A 19,048-nucleotide genomic window follows, 5' to 3' on the forward strand; every position below is an offset into this window, starting at 1 on the left:
CTTTTACCACTAAAATTTTTATCATTTGACATTTACCATTTCAAATGCCTTTAGGCCTCAATCTAGATTTTCGTCCCCCAAAAAAAAAGGGCGACGGTCTCTACCTCCAGGCCCCATCTCTGCTCCGCCCGTCACGGAACGCTAAAAAGTTCAAGGCACCAAATCCAACACAGGTACACTGGCCCAAAGCGCCCAAAAGGCACAAGGATTGCAGCCAAATCTATGCGGGCGAAGCGCAAGCACGACCTGACCTGCGTCACGGTGGAATCGAATAGAACCGGTCCAGAAACCCACACCATTTCGGGGGTTTTCTCCCCACACCTCGCGGTCGCGGTCTACGCTACGCACGTAACGCACTCGCCGTGCGCCCCGACCGCTTCCGCCCCACGCCTTCCTCGAGCGTTCCACCCCCGAATCCCACTTCTCCTCTCCCATTTAAAACGCGCCCCTCCCGGCCTCCCCTTCGCCGTCCTCACACAGGGTTATCTCTTGGCTGCGCTCGATCGATCGATCATCCCATCAAAGAGTGACGGCGCGGCGGCTGCTGCGAGGTGGTGGAGTATGGTGGTCGGGTTCCGCCGCACGATCTCGTTCCCCGCGCCCAAGGCGGCGGCGGCGGCGGCGGCGAAGGGCGAGGCCTACCGTGTCCGGTCGGCGAGCCTGCCGTGCCGGTTCCATCCCTTGGTGGTACAGCTGGATGAGGATGTGGCGACGATGAGAGGGGTTGTGGGCCGCCTCGCGTCGGGCGCGTCGGCGGGCTCCGTCGCGGAGGCCGCGGAGCAGCTCGGGCGGGTGCTCGTGTCGCTGTCCGAGCTGCTCCACCACCCGCAGGCGCAGGAGCCGCTGAGGCGGCTCGGGCGGTCGCCGTTCGCGGAGCGCCTGCTCGATGATTTTCTCCGCCTCGCCGATGCGCACGGTAGCTTCAGGGCGGCGCTCGTCGCGCTCTCCGCGCTCCAGGCCGAGGCGCGCGCCGCGCTACGGCGCGAGGACCCGGCCCGCCTGGCGTCCGCGGCTCGCGCGCTGCGCCGGTCCGGGCGAGACCTCCCGCGGATCGCCTCCTCGGCGCGCGCCGTGGCAGCCAAGCCGCCGCCTCCCCCTCCGGCGGGCCTCCCGGCTGACGGGACAGCCCTTGCCGCCGCCATCGCCGACGCGACCGCAGCCGTCGCCTCGGCCTCGGCCGCAGTCTTCTCCGGCGTGTCGTCCCTCTCCATCGCCGCCGCCACGGCCCGTGTCGAGGTCGCCGCCACGCCCTGCTGGATGCCCTCCCCCGCGAGATTCACCACCCCATCGGCCACGCCAAGACACCACATCATCACCACCAAGCCATTGCCGCTGCGCATATGGTGGGTCGCCGACCTGATGCGCTGGATGTCGCGCGCGAAGCGCCGGTCAGCCAGTAAGCAGCACGCCGACGCGGACGCCTCCTCCTCCACCACCTCCTCCTCCTCCGCCGCCGCGCAGCCCCAGCCCGACGTCACCGTGGACCCGGAGGAGAGAGAACGGAAGGCGGCGTTCGAGCGCCTGGACAACCTGGGACGGTGCATCGCGGACGTGGAGAGCATCGGCGAGAAGGTGTTCCGGGCTCTGGTGAACACCAGAGTCTCACTGCTCAACATTCTGAGCCCAAGCTTCTGAAGAATTCACAACCATACATTAGAAAAAAAAACGCAAACTTGATCGAATTTTGTGTCTTTGGATGAAACATCTGTACATAAAAATGGGGCCTTTCTTTAGGCTTTTGATAATCATAGTACTGGCATGTTCTAGGCAGCTCCATTTTACTTGTATCATAATCATCGTACCAGTAGTATACTACCCACTCACATCGGAGCCAAAGCATTCGTTAGTGAATCAAAGATCATTCAGGTGTTAACAAAAGCGTAGATCTTTTGATATGGTCGCGCAATCAACGGCAAGTTTCATACCGTTTCCACCTGCAACGAACGGTGATAAGGATACATGGCTGCCGTTATAGTCGTCGCTAGCTAGCTGTTGCGCGGTTGAGACGGCTGGCTGGCTCCCGATCGTTGGTTGGGTTGGGTGAGGTCACGTGGAATCGCTTCGCTGTGGGAGCTCCGATCGTGGATTTCGTGGTGGATGAGATCGGGTGGAGACGGGGATCTGCAGGCTTTTTTGCCCAGCGCGATCGGCAGTGATCGATCGATCGAAGCTGGCGCCGATCACGCCGATCGGGTGATCTCCGATGGGGGGGGGGGGGGGGGGGGCGTGGTGTTGCCGTTGTTTGTTGCGTGGCCGTTTCTTTTTTTTTGTTTTTTCCTCCTGCGCGACGCAGCAGAGCTTGCAACGAGTGTTGGTTGCGTCGGTGAGAGAGGTTTCTGACTCTTCATCCCATTTTCCACGATGATGACTTGAAGCGGTTGCAGAGTCGTGTAATTTTGACAATGCAGTGGGGGGTGCCGTGCCGTCCTATGAGAAAACGCCACGTGCGAGGGGGGGGGGGCCGTTGAGAGTTCGCGCTTCATGCGGTCGCTATCAAGTTGGTGACGGGGCATGGCAGCAGAGCGATTATCATCGGGTCCAGAGTAAGTTTTGGTTTGAGGAATCTTTTTAAGTTAAGTTAAATTTTTGATCGAATATCGGATGTGGTTTTTGGACACGAATGAAAAAAACGAATTTCACGGTTAGTCTGGAAACCGCGAGACGAATCTTTTGAGCCTAATTAATCCATCATTAGCATATATTGGTTACTGTAGCACTTATTGCTAATCATAGACTAACTAGTATGGTGGCCCGCATATATTACGCGGCTAGTATAATATAAATTGAAGCTATATATTATCTTGATAATAATTAATTTTTAATTGTTAATTTAAATTTAAAATTTTATTTTTACATGGAACCCTATTTACCTATATTTAAACTATATTTGTACATAAACTCTTTTCTATATAATATTTTAATTTATAATATTTTTATATTGACTTTTTCTCTTAATTATTTCGAATTTTTAACCAAAATTTTAGGTCTTTCTAAATTGTATTTATAGACGGACCCTTCCCTCAATATCAATTATTTTAAAATTTTTAATCGAGATTTGAATTTTTCTAAACTGTATTTACACATGAACTCTTTTTTATTTTTATTTATTTTTAATTCCTAAATTGTATTTACAATCGTGTTTTTTTAACCAGAATTTTAGATGTTTCTAAATTGTATTTATAGATGGACTTTTCCTTCAATGTCAATTATTTAAAATTTTTAATCCGAGATTTATTTATGCATGGACTCTTTTTTATTATTTTTCTTTATTTTTAATTCTAAAATTGTATTTCTAATCTAATTTTTTTAACTGAATTTTAGATGTTTCTAAATTGTATTTATAGATGGACTCATCTCTGAATATCAGTTATTTTAAAATTTTTAATCTAAGATTAGATTGTGTCTAAACTTTATTACGCATGGACTCTTTTTTAGTTTAGATAATTGCATTTACATATTGACCTTTTCTCTTAATTTTTTCTAATTCTTAACAAAAATTTTAGATCTTTCCAAATTGTATTTGTAGATGGACTCTTCCCTCAATATCAATTATTTTAAAAATTTTAATCAATATTTGAATTGTTCTAAACTATATTTACACATGGACTCTTTTTATTTTTCTTTATTTTTAATTTCTGAATTATATTTCTAATCTAGTTCTTTTTAATTGAATTTTAGAAGTTTCTAAATTATATTTACAGTGTGAATTGTGATGATAACTCTTTGTGCCCTTCTTCTTTTCGATTCGCCGGGGCCAAGCCAAGGCAGGTATGCAGGAGCTAATCGTCCGCCGGGATGGCCGTTGTTTCCTCTTGTTTTTTTATCTCCGCGGATGGCGTCGTTTTCTCCTTTTTTTTCCGTGTATTATAGTTGTCCGATTTAAAAATATTTTTTTCTCCTATTTTCCTTCAATTAATCTCACAATTTCTAGCCCATGAGAGACCACGTGGAGGCTTTTTTTCTATTACTTTATATATATAATAGATTAGGCTCAAAAGATTCGTCTCAAGATTTCTTCCGTAACTAGTTTTTTGATTCATCTATATTTAATGTGTTATTTAGGTGTCTAAAAATTTGATATGATGTTTTTGAAAAGAAATTTTAGGAACTAAACAAGTCCTAAAGGATCAGCATATCTTCGTTTGCTTCTCTAATCGATCACCAAACCACCTAAGCACCTAAGCTGTGAGCCAGTATCAGGCAGTCGAAGAATTACTCCATATCTCCTCATCTTCCAAATGTCATCATCGGACGTAGAGCTGCTGATCTGACATCCACCGTTATTGGTTTGCTGATTTCATTGTTTGCAAGAAAGGAACCGAAAAAAAATCAGAGATCATTCGGTTGATTCACCGCTGGACCGTGATAAGTATGCCTAAAGGAAAAGAACGGGGGCTGCATGCTGCATGTGTCACTGTAATCCCTTCGAGAAAAATTAAAATTTTGACAGTTCGATTAAGATTAAGCATGTTAAAATTATGAGTTCAGCTTGAAGAGCTGTCGATTTTGATACTAATGGGTTCTGCATTTCCCTATTACATAGACTTGTTTCATAAACAGCTTTCAAAAAAAATATATTTTGAATAGATTCTATAAATATTTGACAGCATAAATATATGATCAGGTTTGTATTCGGGAGAGTGGGTAGTTGCCATGTCCAGGTCACATGCATGTGTTCGTATGATCGTATCCCAGCTCCTGCTAATTCTACTCAACTACATTACATACCTGGCCACCTGGGGCTACGCTTAACTGGTGATGACTGGAAACATAGCAAGCAAAGGGGCCGGAGGTTGGAAGTTGGGCGCACGTACGCTCCACGGCTCGACAGCTGCAATGCCTGCATCTCCCGCGGGCGCGGCGTGCGTGGGCTTTGCTTGCCACGGTCCCCGGACGGCCACTAGACGGCTCGGCACGGCGAACGAGCGTGCGCGTGCGCGTGCGCCTGGCTGGATCGGATCCCGTATCCACCAACCAATGAGCGCCGTGCATGGGACGCCTTGGGTTTCCGCGCTCAAAACCCAAATGCTACCCAAATCTCCGGGTGTGAGTATTGACTTCGATCGCCTCCGCGATCGATCGCGGTCTGCTTCGACGCGGTTTCGCGGGGGGCGAGCGAGCGAGCGAGGTCTCGACCGTGCCGGATTCGCGATCTCGCGAGTCGCGACACCCCTGCAACTTCAAGTCCAAGCCCAGAAGTCCCCCGCGTGCCGTTTTTTTTTTTTAATTTATGCGGAAGGAAGCTGCGAGGCGGGCTGGCGGCACAAGGGCAGGAGGAGCGCTGGTTGGGTGGGTGCCCGACAGGATGTCCCCGTGTTCCCCTGGCCACGGACTACGGTGACTCGCTCGCTCCAGCGCAAAGCCGTTGCCGCCTTGTTTCCTCGGAGCAGGAACCGTGCAGGCGAGGCTGTGCCTTCGGTGTCCACAGGCTGCTTCGACAGTGTGTCACAGTCTGTTTATTTACTGATCCAGCTGACGACGGGTTGCCCGGCACGTTCAGCATATCTCGTGCCCGAAGCGCGGGTAGCGACTAGCGAGTGACCGAACTTAGCACATTCTTAATCTTATATTCTTATACTAAACAACTTATAGATACATATATTTTGAAACGAACGGGATATAAGAGAAGCTCTCGAACTAGCATGACACATTGATACCTCCTCCTGGTGAAACAGTAATATCCGCAACTCCATCAGGACGACAAATACGTCTCTGAACTGAAACAGCATTCCCTCTGTCCCAATATAAAACTATTTGTACTACTCATCCAATCATAATCTTTATGTAATCATTCTCACCTAATTATTAATCTTTATATAGAAATTATTACATTTTACAACCGAGAGAGTACTAAAGAAAACCTGTTCGTATAACCAAGGTAAGATATGGCACAATGAATGCGATCTAGATGAACAACCGGCATTAAGCAAGATAATTTTAGACAAACATAATAAAGAGTACTCCCTCCATTCCACACTATAAGACTTTTTAGGTTTATATAGATTCATCAATGTATCGATGTATATGTTTTGTATATATGTGTCTAGATTCATTATCACGTATATGAATCTAGGTAAGATAAGAAAGTCTTGTAATATAAAATGGATGCAATATTATCTTTGTTTTACACTATAAGCCGCTTTGACATTGTAGATGTTAGTATATTTTATATTAGAAGTCGCTTTAATACATCAATATTTTGTATTATAAGTCGCTTTAATATTGTAGATGTTACCAAATCGAAGACACAACAAAGACATATAGAATTTAATGTGAAAACTATTAAAAAAAACCAATAACGCTAACCAGTAATATTCACTGTGAGATGATGATTACTATACAAGGAAATACAACAAGCCATCACACCATTCCCATGCAGCTTACCAAAGATACGTATATATTTAGGAAAATCAAACAGTTCTAATAGAAAAAAAACTACAAGTCTTTCTAGGAAACCATAAGAATCACAAATAAAAAAGAGAACAAGTCATATTACGAAACTAATGGTATAATCCAAATATATTATACTACATCCGGTCCATAATAACTTTATTTTTTGATTTTTGTGTCCAACTATTTAACCATTCGTCTTATTTGAAAAATTTGTAAAAAAAAACTTAAAAAATAGTCACGCATAAAGTATTATTCATGTTTTACCACCTAGCAACAATAAAAATATTAATCGAAATTTTTTTTTAAATAAGACGAAGAGTCAAAACATTATATCTAAAAACTGAGAACTTAATATGAACGGATATAGTAGATAATAATTTGGATCATATCTATAACAGATATAACAGTGGGAAGTATCAGACAGCAGCGAATCATCTCCGGCGCAGCTCATGAAGTTATACTATACCCACATCACAAACCAAGCAAACCGCTGTTGGGTGGGGTCAGAATGCGGGAACAGCAGTCACACTACGGAATCTGGATGTCATTGTTACTTCAAAATGCGATAAATATCTGCTACGTATTTTACATAGAAGATGCAACTATGATGCAACTAATAGATCGCACCAATGCGTGTTGCTCGCCCTGGAAACTGATCTGGACCTTGCTGAAACAGTCTCATGGATGGCCAAAACTGATCAGTCACCACTGGCTGATTCCATAACGGCGGGCGAGGTTCTCAATATCATTTTGCACGCCCCTCTCTAGTATGGAGTACTTCTTTAAATTCCATCAAGTAATTCCTGTTGCTGCTTTCCTAGTTCCTTCTCCTCTTCCATTAGATTCTGAAGAAGAGAACAGCTAAATGAAAATATTTTCTCATGTACATCGATCGGAAGATCAAAGCATCAACGTATTACATGCATGTAATAACATCAAGGTCTCAAAATACTACCCTTAATCTACGATCAAACTGGTGCAAACACAATGCTTGCATAACAACAATCTGGCCCATGAAGTTCCTCAAGCACAAGTACAATTCTAGTAAGGAGTTACCCATACACATCATAAGTTCTAATTAATCCTATATTCATGATAAAGGCAGATTTGTGCACTTAGTGATCCATCAAAGAATTAAGACAAAATTATCTTTCGGCATTGATTCACCAGATAACAAAATCCTACAGCGTTAGATAATTATATCCATATGTGCAAAACTATATTCAGGTTGATATCTCCAGGTTCCAATTGCGTATGCACTGTTAAGGAGCCTGCCTACAACCCCCTCGCCCTGAAGAATTCTTTTCCATGAATCACTAAGTGATTGTTCAACCAACAGTTTCATAGGGGAGTTAAGCAGGAAACTTCTGTTTGAGGGTATTGGATAACAGACAAGCCACTCATCCCCCAAAAAAACTCAAAAGTCAATTGACTTACCTTTATGAGTGCCATATTTTCTGTTTCTTGCCTTCTTGCAAGGAGCCTCAGTTTCTTCATTCCTTCATACTCTATGCCATCTTCTTGTTTCACCCACCGAAACTCTTTCTTGAGGCCAGGGTGAGGAGGACGATCCTGAAACATCTCATGTTTAGCATAGATTGCTCTTACAGGCCTTGGCTTTCCACCAATTATGAAAGGGAAATCATTCATCAAGTCAACAACAGCCTTAGCTTGTATTTCATCATCCAATTCCACTAATGCAGCAGAAGGAATATCATATGGGATTGTGAAATTAATGATGAACTCCACATTGACAACGTTTGCACATTGGGAAAGAGCTGCTTCAATTACTGAGCTTGTGACTTGAGGTGAAAGGTGATCAATATATATTGTTCTCTTAACCATCTCCTCAAAATCAGCATACGCCTTCTTAGCGTCTTCATCGAACGTCACCATGGGAGCGCCAGCTCTGTGGTAAATAGTAAGTGGAAACTGTTACATGAGTGCCAATGTTTATTTGCAAACAATAAGCAGTTTTTTCAACTATTATTCACATAGATAAAAGAACTCAAGAAGAAATAGATAGATCTATTGCCAATCTGAGCAATAGAATAGAGTAGCCAAAACAAGAACGAGCAGAGTCTTATACGCGAACGGACAAAATAAGTAATAAAAACTTATCATCAAGTATGCTGCATTGTCTTCAGTTGAATAGAGATTAGCTTAGATCTAGTAAATTATTATTGAAGAAGCTGGTGAACTAGCAACCCACTTAAGCGAGTAGTGCTTCTTGTCAATAGAAGCAAATCTACAAATGATACAACAGAGCTCCCTGAGGTAGCATGAGCCGAAAACTGAAAGCACCTCAAATTCCTTTTCTCGGAAGGAACTCACCCTAGCTTACTTGGCGGGAGGTCTGGGGGTAAACCCCAACCGACCCACCACCCAACCCAAGTTCTACTGTCCGGATCCTGAAGGCAAGGTCATGAGCTTTTAACACGAATGATTAATCCACCATTCTGCCATGCGTATCACAGGATATAATCGGATTAACACAGGAAAAATCTACCATAGCAATACTCCATACTCCGTGTTTTCAGTGCTCCTAGCTCAAACACCACAACTATGACTTCACGACCAACCAAAATCTGCGATGCGCGAATCGTTCCATACCTTCCGTGGGAGAGGACGGAAGGATGGAGACGGATACTCCTCGCCGATACGGCCCTTGCCACCGCCGTCCGCCGGTGCCTGCACCGCCCCCTCCCCTCAAGAACCCTACAAGGCTACAAACATGGGCATTAGTGCTATCAGATTCAGAGTACTTGTAGGCTTGGAGGAGAATGGATAGAGGGATGCACCAGTCGCCGGCCGCCGGCCGCTGGCGCCGGACTCACCGGCTACCCGGAAAGGGACAAGGGAGGAGAAGGCGAGGCGGCGTCGTTTCGCTTCGCGTGAAAGGAGTGGAAGACAGCGCGCATGCACGGGGCAGGCCCAAGAAGAAAGCCCACAATAGCGCACCACCACGGGCAGGTCTAATGGGCTCGCTGTACAGTACAGCGCACGATCGGTTTACCTATGCTTTAAAAATTTTAGCCATACAAAATTTATACGTATGAATTTTAGGCATACAAACATATACACATATATACGTATATATATAAACACATATATACATACATACAAACTCTTTATATAAAAATATACATAGATACAAAGGCTCCCATCGTTTCGCTTATTAGAAGAAAATGCAGAAACACGTTTTTGCAAATGAAAAATAGTTTGCAGGTAAAACTTTTATATACGTGTTCATAGCAACTCAAAAACGAAATGGCTAAAGCAAACCATGATGAACAAAATCACAAATCAAGTCCAAAATTAAGTTCTAAAATTTAAATTTTGGCTTATAAGCAGTTGCAATCACGAAACGATAGGAGCCAAATATTGTATATATATAAATCATATAAACTTAATATATAGAAATTTTTATACATATAAATTTATATATACACGTTTTGTACACATAAAATTTTTAAAAAAACTGCCAGGTGCAGCGTGCGTGAATTAGACTTGTCTCACCACCACGGCACCGCACAGTAACGTCTCATACTCTCATCTTGGGCCAGAAAATTTCCATCACGTAAGACATATTGGGCTTTATTGGGCTATACTATTTGAGCCCATTGCACTAACTACTCTACCAATTTCAGGCAAGGGCATTTCGCATTGGTTCGTGACTGAAGAAACCTTTCTTTTTTAGAGAGAAAAACTGAGGCTGCCTTCTAAACCGACCAAACAAAAATATTTTTCCCTCTTTTTCGTGCGCACGCTTTTCAAGCCATTAAACGATATATTTTTGGAAAAAAAATTATATGAAAGTTGTTTAAAAAATCAGGTTAATTTATTTTTTAAGTTTACAAAAACTAATACTCAATTAATCATGTGTTAATAGATTTTTTCGTTTTACGTGCGTTGAGCGTTGATTAGACCACGGTGACAGGTCAACTTCGAACGGAAACGAAGGTGCAGATTCTCTCCTCCTTGGCGTGGAGCAAACACCTCACGATTTGCTGAAAATCTTTGCAATACCAAATGCAGATTACATTTGATTCAGAGGCAGTACGGTTTCAGACTTTCTAGGGTTACAGCACATGCGCGCATACGTTTGCGTTTTCCACGCTGGCACCATGATCTAAACCCTAACGGATTAGAGCACTGTTGGCTTGTTGCGATCCATTCTCGCGCACACGCCTGCGCCGTTCTTTGGCCACTGTGACTGCACAGCCGCACTGTTGCAGCCAGCTGCATGAGGAGCTGTGAGCATGCATCCTACTCTACCGCCCGGAGCCTCATGCAACTGTACAGTCGCATCCACCACCTGGTGATCAGAAAAGCCAATTGTTTACATCATTTTACTACTATACTGGGCCAGATGTTCATTTAGCATGCTGCAGCTCTGTGCTTTTGTTTGAAAGAACAGAATCTCTGGAAGGCTGATGGTCAACCACCAACCGGCTCCTCCATCATGATCCGGGGATCAGAGGCAAGCATGGATGCGTCTTGTTTGTTTTTTTTAGGGAGTTTCATGTGCTAATCTTGGCTTCTGGATACGGCACAGAGCCGCATATTCGTGTGCGTGGCAGTAGTATAAAATGTGTTTGAGCTGCCCACATGAGCACAATCTGCATGGCAACTGCATCTCCATATCGACGTTCACTCGATCGCTCAGCATGCTGATGTAACGGCTCCGGCTCTTGTATTATGGAGCGTAGTACCAGAATTCCTTTTCTTTTTTTTTTTACAAGGGCATCGCCGCTTTGTTTGTGCCTGTGTTGAGCAACTGTTTTTTGGTGTTGGGGTGAGTGATTTCGTTTGTGTTCTTTGTGCATTGGCTGGCGTGCAAATCTTGACCACTAACTTCCACAAAGCTGTTTTGCGAGATCCAATTACGAGCTAGCTAGGCCCTAGGTTTCAATGGCTCCAAGCATTCCAATCCCGGTAGCACTAGCGTCCTAGCACCTTTACAAGTTATTGCAGAAATGCGGTGCAACTATGGTGTCCGTGCGAGTGCGTGCGTGCGTGCGTGCTTGCTTGCTCGTTTTGTGTGGCCGACCATTGTTGCAAGGCATGGGGACTAAACTTTTCTTCTGGTATCCTAAGCTGGCTCCTAACTGAAAATCGATGCTGTCCTAGCTTGCTAGCTGCTGAAATATATGCTCGCAGTTACAGACTAACGGTTCAGAGCTGAACGAGCTACGGTAGCCAGTGCAACCGGATCCGTCAACTTTTGCCACAACTTTACAGTCGAAAAAACACAAAGATAGAAACGCCAAGAAAGAAAAAAAAAGAGATAAAGGAGTAAAAACAAGATCAGCCAGGCAAAGAAAAGCAGTAAAGTTCAGAGTAATCCGTGGTGAAGGCTGGCATAAGATTCAAGGCATCAAAAGCGCAGGGGCAAAGAGGGCGAAAGTATATGCGAATCAGTACGTGGCCTGCACTATCGAGGAGGAGGAGAGGAGCAGCTGGTTTTCACTCGAGGCGAGCGAGACTTGACCAAACGTACTACTGCTGTTGCTGCTGCACTGCATGCAGCTGGGCTTTACTGAGATGTAAACTGTAATAAAGAACTGAACGAGGCATGGCCACTGGATCAGATGATGGCTACTCCAGGAAGAATGCAAAATGTCTCCCCCTCTTGCAGTTGAAGTTTGACTGCCTCGTCGAATCAACAGATAAGCAAGCGATCCTGGCCATGGTTAAGTTCATCTGACGAGGTGGTAAAAAAAAAGGTCACTAATAGAGTATTAAGCCATGTCTAGATTGTGCCAAGCCTAGATTAGTGAGCTAGTAGTAAACAAATTAGCTGTCCTAGCTTAGAGTTTTGTGCCTCAATTAACTGACGATTTCCAGGTATACGTACGTGTAATGGATGGTTCATAGTAGTATTATACAACTCCATAGTCCATATAATAAGAGCAGAGGCAATAATCGTGCCTGCTACTGATCAGAGGTATAATTAAGTGGATATATAGACGTAGTTAAAGTTCGACTAGAAGTGCTAGTCACTAATTAATTTCACATGTAAGTGACAATAGAGCACTGGCTCTCTATCAAATGATCTTTTGTTTAGGTTCTTGGATGTGCAGAATGACTGATCAATGGAAATTACCTGACAGAATAAAAGATACTGAGTTACAGAGTCGCAGCGAAAACAGGGCCGTTATCCACAGAAGTTTGTCTTGGTGATACAAATCTAACTCTACATAATCAGGAGTTTGCCTTTCTTTTTTTTTATACCTGCATTGATATCTGACAAACTCTTGTATAATATACTGCAATCAAAAGTAGTTTTTACATGTTATATGAGATTTGTAATCAACAATTTTGGTCGGTGCATGATTTTTTTAGGCAGGGGGTGGAGGGTCTCACTTTTAGAAGAGTTTTTGGTGATATTGAGCAGGCTAACTGGATAGAGCTGAAAGAGTTGCTTCCGGATACTAGAGCTGACAATAGTAGAGATGTTATAACGTGGGATTTGGAGAAGACAAAGGTGTTCTCTTCTAAATCTCTTTATCGGTTTCTATCTTTCAGAGGTGTGGTAGATAAGAGAATCTGATCAGAAACAAAAGCATAAACAAGACACGAATTTAACGTGAAAAACCCTTGCGGGAAAAACCACGGGCGCCAACCGGCAAATTGCACTATGAGGATATGATTACAATGCAGGGAAAACAATGAGAACTCGCCTCTTCCCGTGTAGACTACAAGAGTATATATAAGGGGAAAAACTAAGAGTGCTAATAGGATAAGGTGAAAGAATCCTATTAGAAAACTAAGCTGACTCCTAGTAGGAAACAACTGGGAGAAACCTACTAGGAAACTAATCCGAATATAATTCCAGTTAAAATTCGGATCACATATTTAACAATCTCCACCTTGAGACGAATTTCCTCTTGTAGCATAAAAATCATCAATCACCAACAAACACCTCGTAGGTCAAATTTATTGCGTGCCAAATAGTCTCTTGGACTATACTGTAACACCAACCAAGCTTGAGCAAAGCTCAAACTTAGTGGCAGGAACTGACTTTGTCATCATATCAGCTGGGTTATCATGAGTACTTATCTTGCATACCTTAACATCACCATCAGCAATAACACCTCGAATAAAGTGATATCTGATATCAATGTGCTTAGTTCTCTCATGAAACATCTGATTCTTTGTAAGGCAAATTGCACTTTGACTGTCACAAAATATATTTATGCAAGACATAACTCCACAAAGCTCAGTATACAAGCCTCTGAGCCAAATAGCTTCTTTGCAAGCTTCAGAAATAGCCATGTACTCTGCTTCGGTAGTAGATAAGGCAACAGTTGCTTGTAAACTTGCCTTCTAACTAACAGCACAACCTCCAATAGTGAAAACATAACCTGTAAGCGATCTTCTCCTATCCAAATCTCCAGTAAAATCCGAATCCACATAACCAACAAGTCCATCTCTAGACATCCCAAACTGCAAACAAGCATTAGAAGTACCTCGCAGATATCTGAAAATCCATTGAACTGCTTTCCAATGCTCTTTGCCAGGATTAGCCATGTATCTATTGACAACACTCAATGCATGTGATAAGTCAGGATGCGAACATACCATGGCATACATAAGTGAACCAACTGCACTTGAATATGGAACTCCAGACATGTACTTAATATCAACTTCTGATTGTGGACAGAAATCTGAAGATAATCTGAAATGTGCAGCTAAAGGAGTGCTCACTGGTTTTGCATCATGCATATTGAAGCGACGAAGGACCTTCTCAATATAACTTTCCTGGCTAAGATACAACTTGCCAGACCGTCTTTCTCTGGTAATTTCCATACCGAGAATTTTCTTTGCTGCACCTAAATCCTTCATCTCAAACTCACTACTCAGTTGTGCCTTCAACTTTGCTATCTCGGATTTGTCTTTTGCAGCGATCAACATATCATCAACATAAAGAAGCAGATATATAGCTGAACCATTAACCTCTTTAAGATAAACACAGCTATCAAATTGTGATCTTTTAAAATTCTGAGAAAGCATGAAAGAGTCAAATCTCTTGTACCATTGCCGAGGTGATTGTTTCAACCCGTAAAGGGACTTATCCAATCTACAGACAAGGTTTTCTTTACCAGGAACAACAAAACCTTCCGGTTGCTCCATATAGATGTCTTCTTCTAACTTCCCATGTAAAAATGCCATTTTCACATCTAATTGCTCTAGTTCATAATCATGCATTGCAACAATACCAAGTAAAGTGCGAATTGAACTATGCTTCACCACTGGGGAAAACACATCATTGAAATCAATACCTGGGATCTAGCTATATCCTTTAGCAACTAACCTTGCTTTATATCTTGCCTCATCAGTTGGGGATATACCTTTCTTTCTTTTGAAAATCCATTTGCAACGGATAGGTTTCTTCTCCTTTGACAATTCCACTAATTTCCAAGTATGATTCTTTTCAAGTGACTCCATCTCATCATGCATGGCAGCTATCCATCTATTGCTATCTGCATTACCTTCGATTTCTTGCGTCACACTCATAGCATAAGCAACTATGTTCGCTTCTTCGATCAATCTTTGAGGGGCTTTAATATTTCTCCTAGCTCTGCCTTGTGCAATAGAGTATTTTGGTGACTGCTCAACAGCAGAAGAGTCTGACTCTTCAATAACCGGTGCATCTTGGTTACTAGCAATATTCTCTTTTTCTGGTATGTCCTGAACAGATCAAGCGCTCCACCTGCACGCTTGCTTTCTGCTGACTCTCAACAGGAACATTAGTAGAAGACTTATCATTCAACATAACTGATTCATTGAAGATGACATTTCTACAAATCACAACCTTTTAGGTTTCAGGACACCATAACTTGTAGGCTTTCACACCAGAAGGATAACCAAGAAAAATACACTTAATAGCTCTAGGCTCCAATTTACCATTATCAACGTGAGCATAAGCAGTACAACCAAATACTTTCAGGTCTGAATAATTAGCTGGGGAACCAGACCACATCTCAATTAGAGTCTTCTTATTGATGGCATAACTGGGTGAGCGATTAATAAGATAACAAGCAGTGGAAGCAGCTTCCGCCCAAAACCGTCTAGGTAAACCTGCATTTGACAGCATACAACGTGCCTTTGAAATAATTGTCCTGTTCATACGCTCAACTACGTCGTTCTGTTGAGGTGTATGAGAAACGGTGTAGTGGCGCACAATACCTTCTGACCTGCAATATGATTTAAATTGCCTAGAACAGAACTCCATCCCATTATCAGTACGAAGGACTTTCACCTTCCTTTCAGTCTGTCTTTCGACCATAATCATCCACTCCTTAAATACTGAAAAGGCTTCAAATTTGTGCTTTAGAAAATAGGGCCAAACTTTTCTTGAATAATCATCAACGAGTCATCATATAACAAGCACCTCCAAATGACCTCTTACGAGCAGGACCCCATAAGTCAGAATGCACATAATCAAGAATACCTTCTGTAGTATGTGTAAATGTGGTAAACTTCACTCTCTTGTGTTTGCCAAAAATGCAATGCTCACAAAATTTCAACTTTCCGATGTTTTGCCCATCTAGTAATCCTCTCTTGCTCAATTCTGCCAAACCAATTTCACTCATATGCCCGAGATGCATATGCCAAAGATCGGAATTCGATAATGAATCGATAACTGCAGCAACATTACCTACTATCGTAGTACCTCGTAGATGGTACAAATCGGCAGTTTTAATGTCAGCTTTCATCACAACAAGAGAGCCTTTTGTTACCTTCAAAATTCCGTCTCCACCGGAATATCTGTACCCTTTGCGATCAAAAGTAGATAAAGAGATGAGATTTCTCTTCAAACTGGGAATATGCCGCACATCTGATAATGTTCTAATGCAGCCATCAAACATCTTGATCTGTATAGTACCAACACCCGCAACTTTGCAGGGCGTATTATCACCCATCAAAACATTACCACCTTGTACAGGTTCATAGGTGGTAAACCAATCCCTATTAGGGCACATATGATAGGTGCATCCAGTATCAAGAAGCCACTCGTCACTGGTTTGTACACAACCAGCATAAGCAACCAGTAATTCTGTTTCTGATTTATCATCAGTAGCAACTGCGGCTTTACCTTGCTCTTCTTGCTTACCTTTCGGTTTATAATTTTCCTTGTGCTTTTCTTTGTTCCGTAGCTTCCAACAATCAGAAATATCATGTCCACCTCTCTTGCAGTATTTGCATGACTTATACCTGCCTCTGGACTTTGATCTTCCGCGGTAGCCATTAGAACTTTTGTCTCTTGATTTGTTGTCTGTGTTCTTCTCCTGTTGCCTGCCCCGAACAACCAAGCTTTCTGGTTGTGAGTTAGAACCTTCAGAAGGTATCATCTTCTTCATCTTTTCTTTGGCATGCAAAGCATCATAAACTTCTTGCAAAGTTAGAGTATCACGACTATACAAGATAGTATCTCTGAAATTTGCATATGAGCTAGGCAGTGAGCACAACAGAATAAGGCTTAAATCTTCTTCATCATACTTTATCTCCATGGACTCAAGATCAGCAACAATTTCCTTGAAAGTGGAGAGATGATCCATCACATACTCATCATCTTGCAACTTGTGCAGAAATAACTTTTGCTTCAAGTGCATCTTACCGGTCAGATCCTTTGTCATGCATATCTGTTCCAGCTTTAACCACAGCGCGGCAGTTGTCTTCTCCTTAAGCACTTCCTGCAAAATATTATTGGATAGATGAAGATGGATATATGCCATAGCCTTACGGTCTTTCTTCTTCTCATCGTCGGACCAATCATTTGTCCTTTTGTTGTTGAATCCATCAAGCACATCATCCAGATCTTGCTGTGCAAGAATTGCACGCATCTTCACTTGCCACAATGAGAATCTTGTGTCTCGGTCCAAAACAGGTAGATCATACTTTAAACTCGCTATTGGGAATAAATCCTGAATCTGTTGGTATTAATATGTTGAACCCAAGCAGATACGCGAAACTCCAGTGCTCGGAACGATGCACAATAGATGATCTGACAACTTTTGGGTACACAAGATCGGGTAAATGTAGCAATTAAATCTGGAAAGAAAAACGATGCTGTAGTTGTACTGTAGCTGCTACAGTAGCGCGGATTGGACGGCACGATTTGATGGCTTGTCCTTGGAACGATCAATTTTCCTCCCGCGTGCGCGTGTCCGCTCCTTTCTTTTTCTTCTGTGCGAACGCGACGTCGAGTCGAAGTCGCCGCCGACTCCGACCTGATCTCGATGGAACGGCGATTCCACAGATCGCCGGAAAAGTCCGGTCAGCGGCAGCAGCGTAGCGTAGATTAATCTTCACGGCTCTGATACCACTTGTTAGAAACAAAAGCACAAACGAGACACGAATTTAACGTGAAAAACCCTTGCAGGAAAAATCACGGGCGCCAACCGGCAAATTGCACTATGAGGATATGATTACAATGCAGGGGAAACAATGAGAACTCGCCTCTTCCCGTGCAGACTACAAGAGTATATATAAGGGGAAAAACTAAGAGTTCTAATAGGATAAGACGAAAGAATCCTATTAGGAAACTAAACTGACTCCTAGTAGGAAACAACTGGGAGAAACCTACTAGGAAACTAATCCCAATATAATTTCAGTTAAAATTCGGATCACATATTTAACATGGAGATTATGTGGGATGCTACTATCCCTTTGAAAGTAAAACATTTTATTTGGCTGTTGTCGAGAGATAGGATTCAGGCGGCGAAATCTTTGAAAGATAAACAGTGGGATGGCTCTGAGCTTTGTAAGCTTTGTGGAGAGATTGAATCACCTCAGCATCTAATTTTCTGCTGTCCTGTCTCCAAGTTTGTTTGGTGTGTTTGCAGAGATATTTTGGGTTGGCCAATGGTGCCAATCAATTTTGATATGTTCTGTCAAGTGGGGATTGATGGTTTTTCAGCTAAGTGCTGTAGAATTGTGATGATGCTTTTTGGTGCTTTTTGCTGGGTTATTTGGTTAACCAGAAATGATATGGTTTTTAATAATAAGCTAGTTACCTCTCCTTGTATGTTGATTTACAGAAGAATTTCCTTTTTGGCGCAGTAGAGCAGCTTAGCAAGGAGGGATGAAGTGTCGCAAGTGGCTGAAGTGAGGATGAAGTTTCTGGAGGGGGTTCACAAGTTAAGTCCGAGGAGGGGTGTGGCCTAGTATTAGTTTGTTTTCTGCTTCTAGTTTCAGTCTGTTTTGGATGTTTAGTGGTCCTTGTTACTAGCTCCTGTTTTGGCCTGAACTCTTCCTGTGAGTTTTTACGATAGTTGTTGTCTGAGCCTGACTTTTGTAAGCTGGCGTCCCCAGCAAAACTTTATATTTGCTTTTAAAAAGCAGGGCCGTGAGCCTTTCCTCTAAAAATATACTGCAATCATATCTGTGAAGTAAAATTTAGCTTGGGATTTCGGTATATTAGAAGCTTCGAACCCTGAACTGACCACTGGTTTAATTACTGCGTTCCCTATGTTCTTAAGCACAGCGCCACAGAATGTACACTGGAGTGTCTATTAGCATATAAAATTATCAGAACCAGTTCAATTCATGAATTTGTATGCTTTATTCACAATAACTCCGAGAACGAGAGATTACTGTATTTGAGAGAGGATATAGCAACTAATTAAAGAGAGATCTTATTTTT

At 42.8% G+C, this 19,048-nt stretch overlaps 2 protein-coding genes across 3 annotated transcripts; one reads left to right on the top strand and one right to left on the bottom strand.

Annotated features, from left to right (window-relative positions):
* The first annotated feature begins 478 nt into the window (after positions 1 to 478).
* Positions 479 to 1,776, top strand: LOC102713170. The gene has a single exon (XM_040520970.1). It carries the CDS (start codon positions 562 to 564, stop codon positions 1,633 to 1,635), a length of 1,074 nt encoding a protein of 357 aa, XP_040376904.1. The 5' UTR covers positions 479 to 561; the 3' UTR covers positions 1,636 to 1,776.
* Positions 1,777 to 6,757: 4,981 nt separating this feature from the next.
* Positions 6,758 to 9,265, bottom strand: LOC102705880. Of its 2 annotated transcripts, none has more exons than XM_040521091.1 (4): positions 9,195 to 9,265; positions 9,007 to 9,119; positions 7,831 to 8,302; positions 6,758 to 7,238 (listed from the first exon to the last, which is right to left on the bottom strand). In XM_040521091.1, exons 3-4 carry the CDS (start codon positions 8,287 to 8,289, stop codon positions 7,176 to 7,178), a joined length of 522 nt encoding a protein of 173 aa, XP_040377025.1. In that variant the 5' UTR covers positions 8,290 to 8,302; positions 9,007 to 9,119; positions 9,195 to 9,265; the 3' UTR covers positions 6,758 to 7,175. The 2 variants fall into 2 exon arrangements, with proteins under 2 accessions (XP_040377025.1, XP_015689082.1); XM_015833596.2 differs by having other exon boundaries at positions 9,007 to 9,111; positions 9,195 to 9,261.
* Between the last annotated feature and the right edge of the window lie 9,783 nt (positions 9,266 to 19,048).

Source organism: Oryza brachyantha, chromosome 2 (genome assembly GCF_000231095.2).
Source record: "Oryza brachyantha chromosome 2, ObraRS2, whole genome shotgun sequence".
Lineage (NCBI taxonomy): Eukaryota > Viridiplantae > Streptophyta > Magnoliopsida > Poales > Poaceae > Oryza > Oryza brachyantha.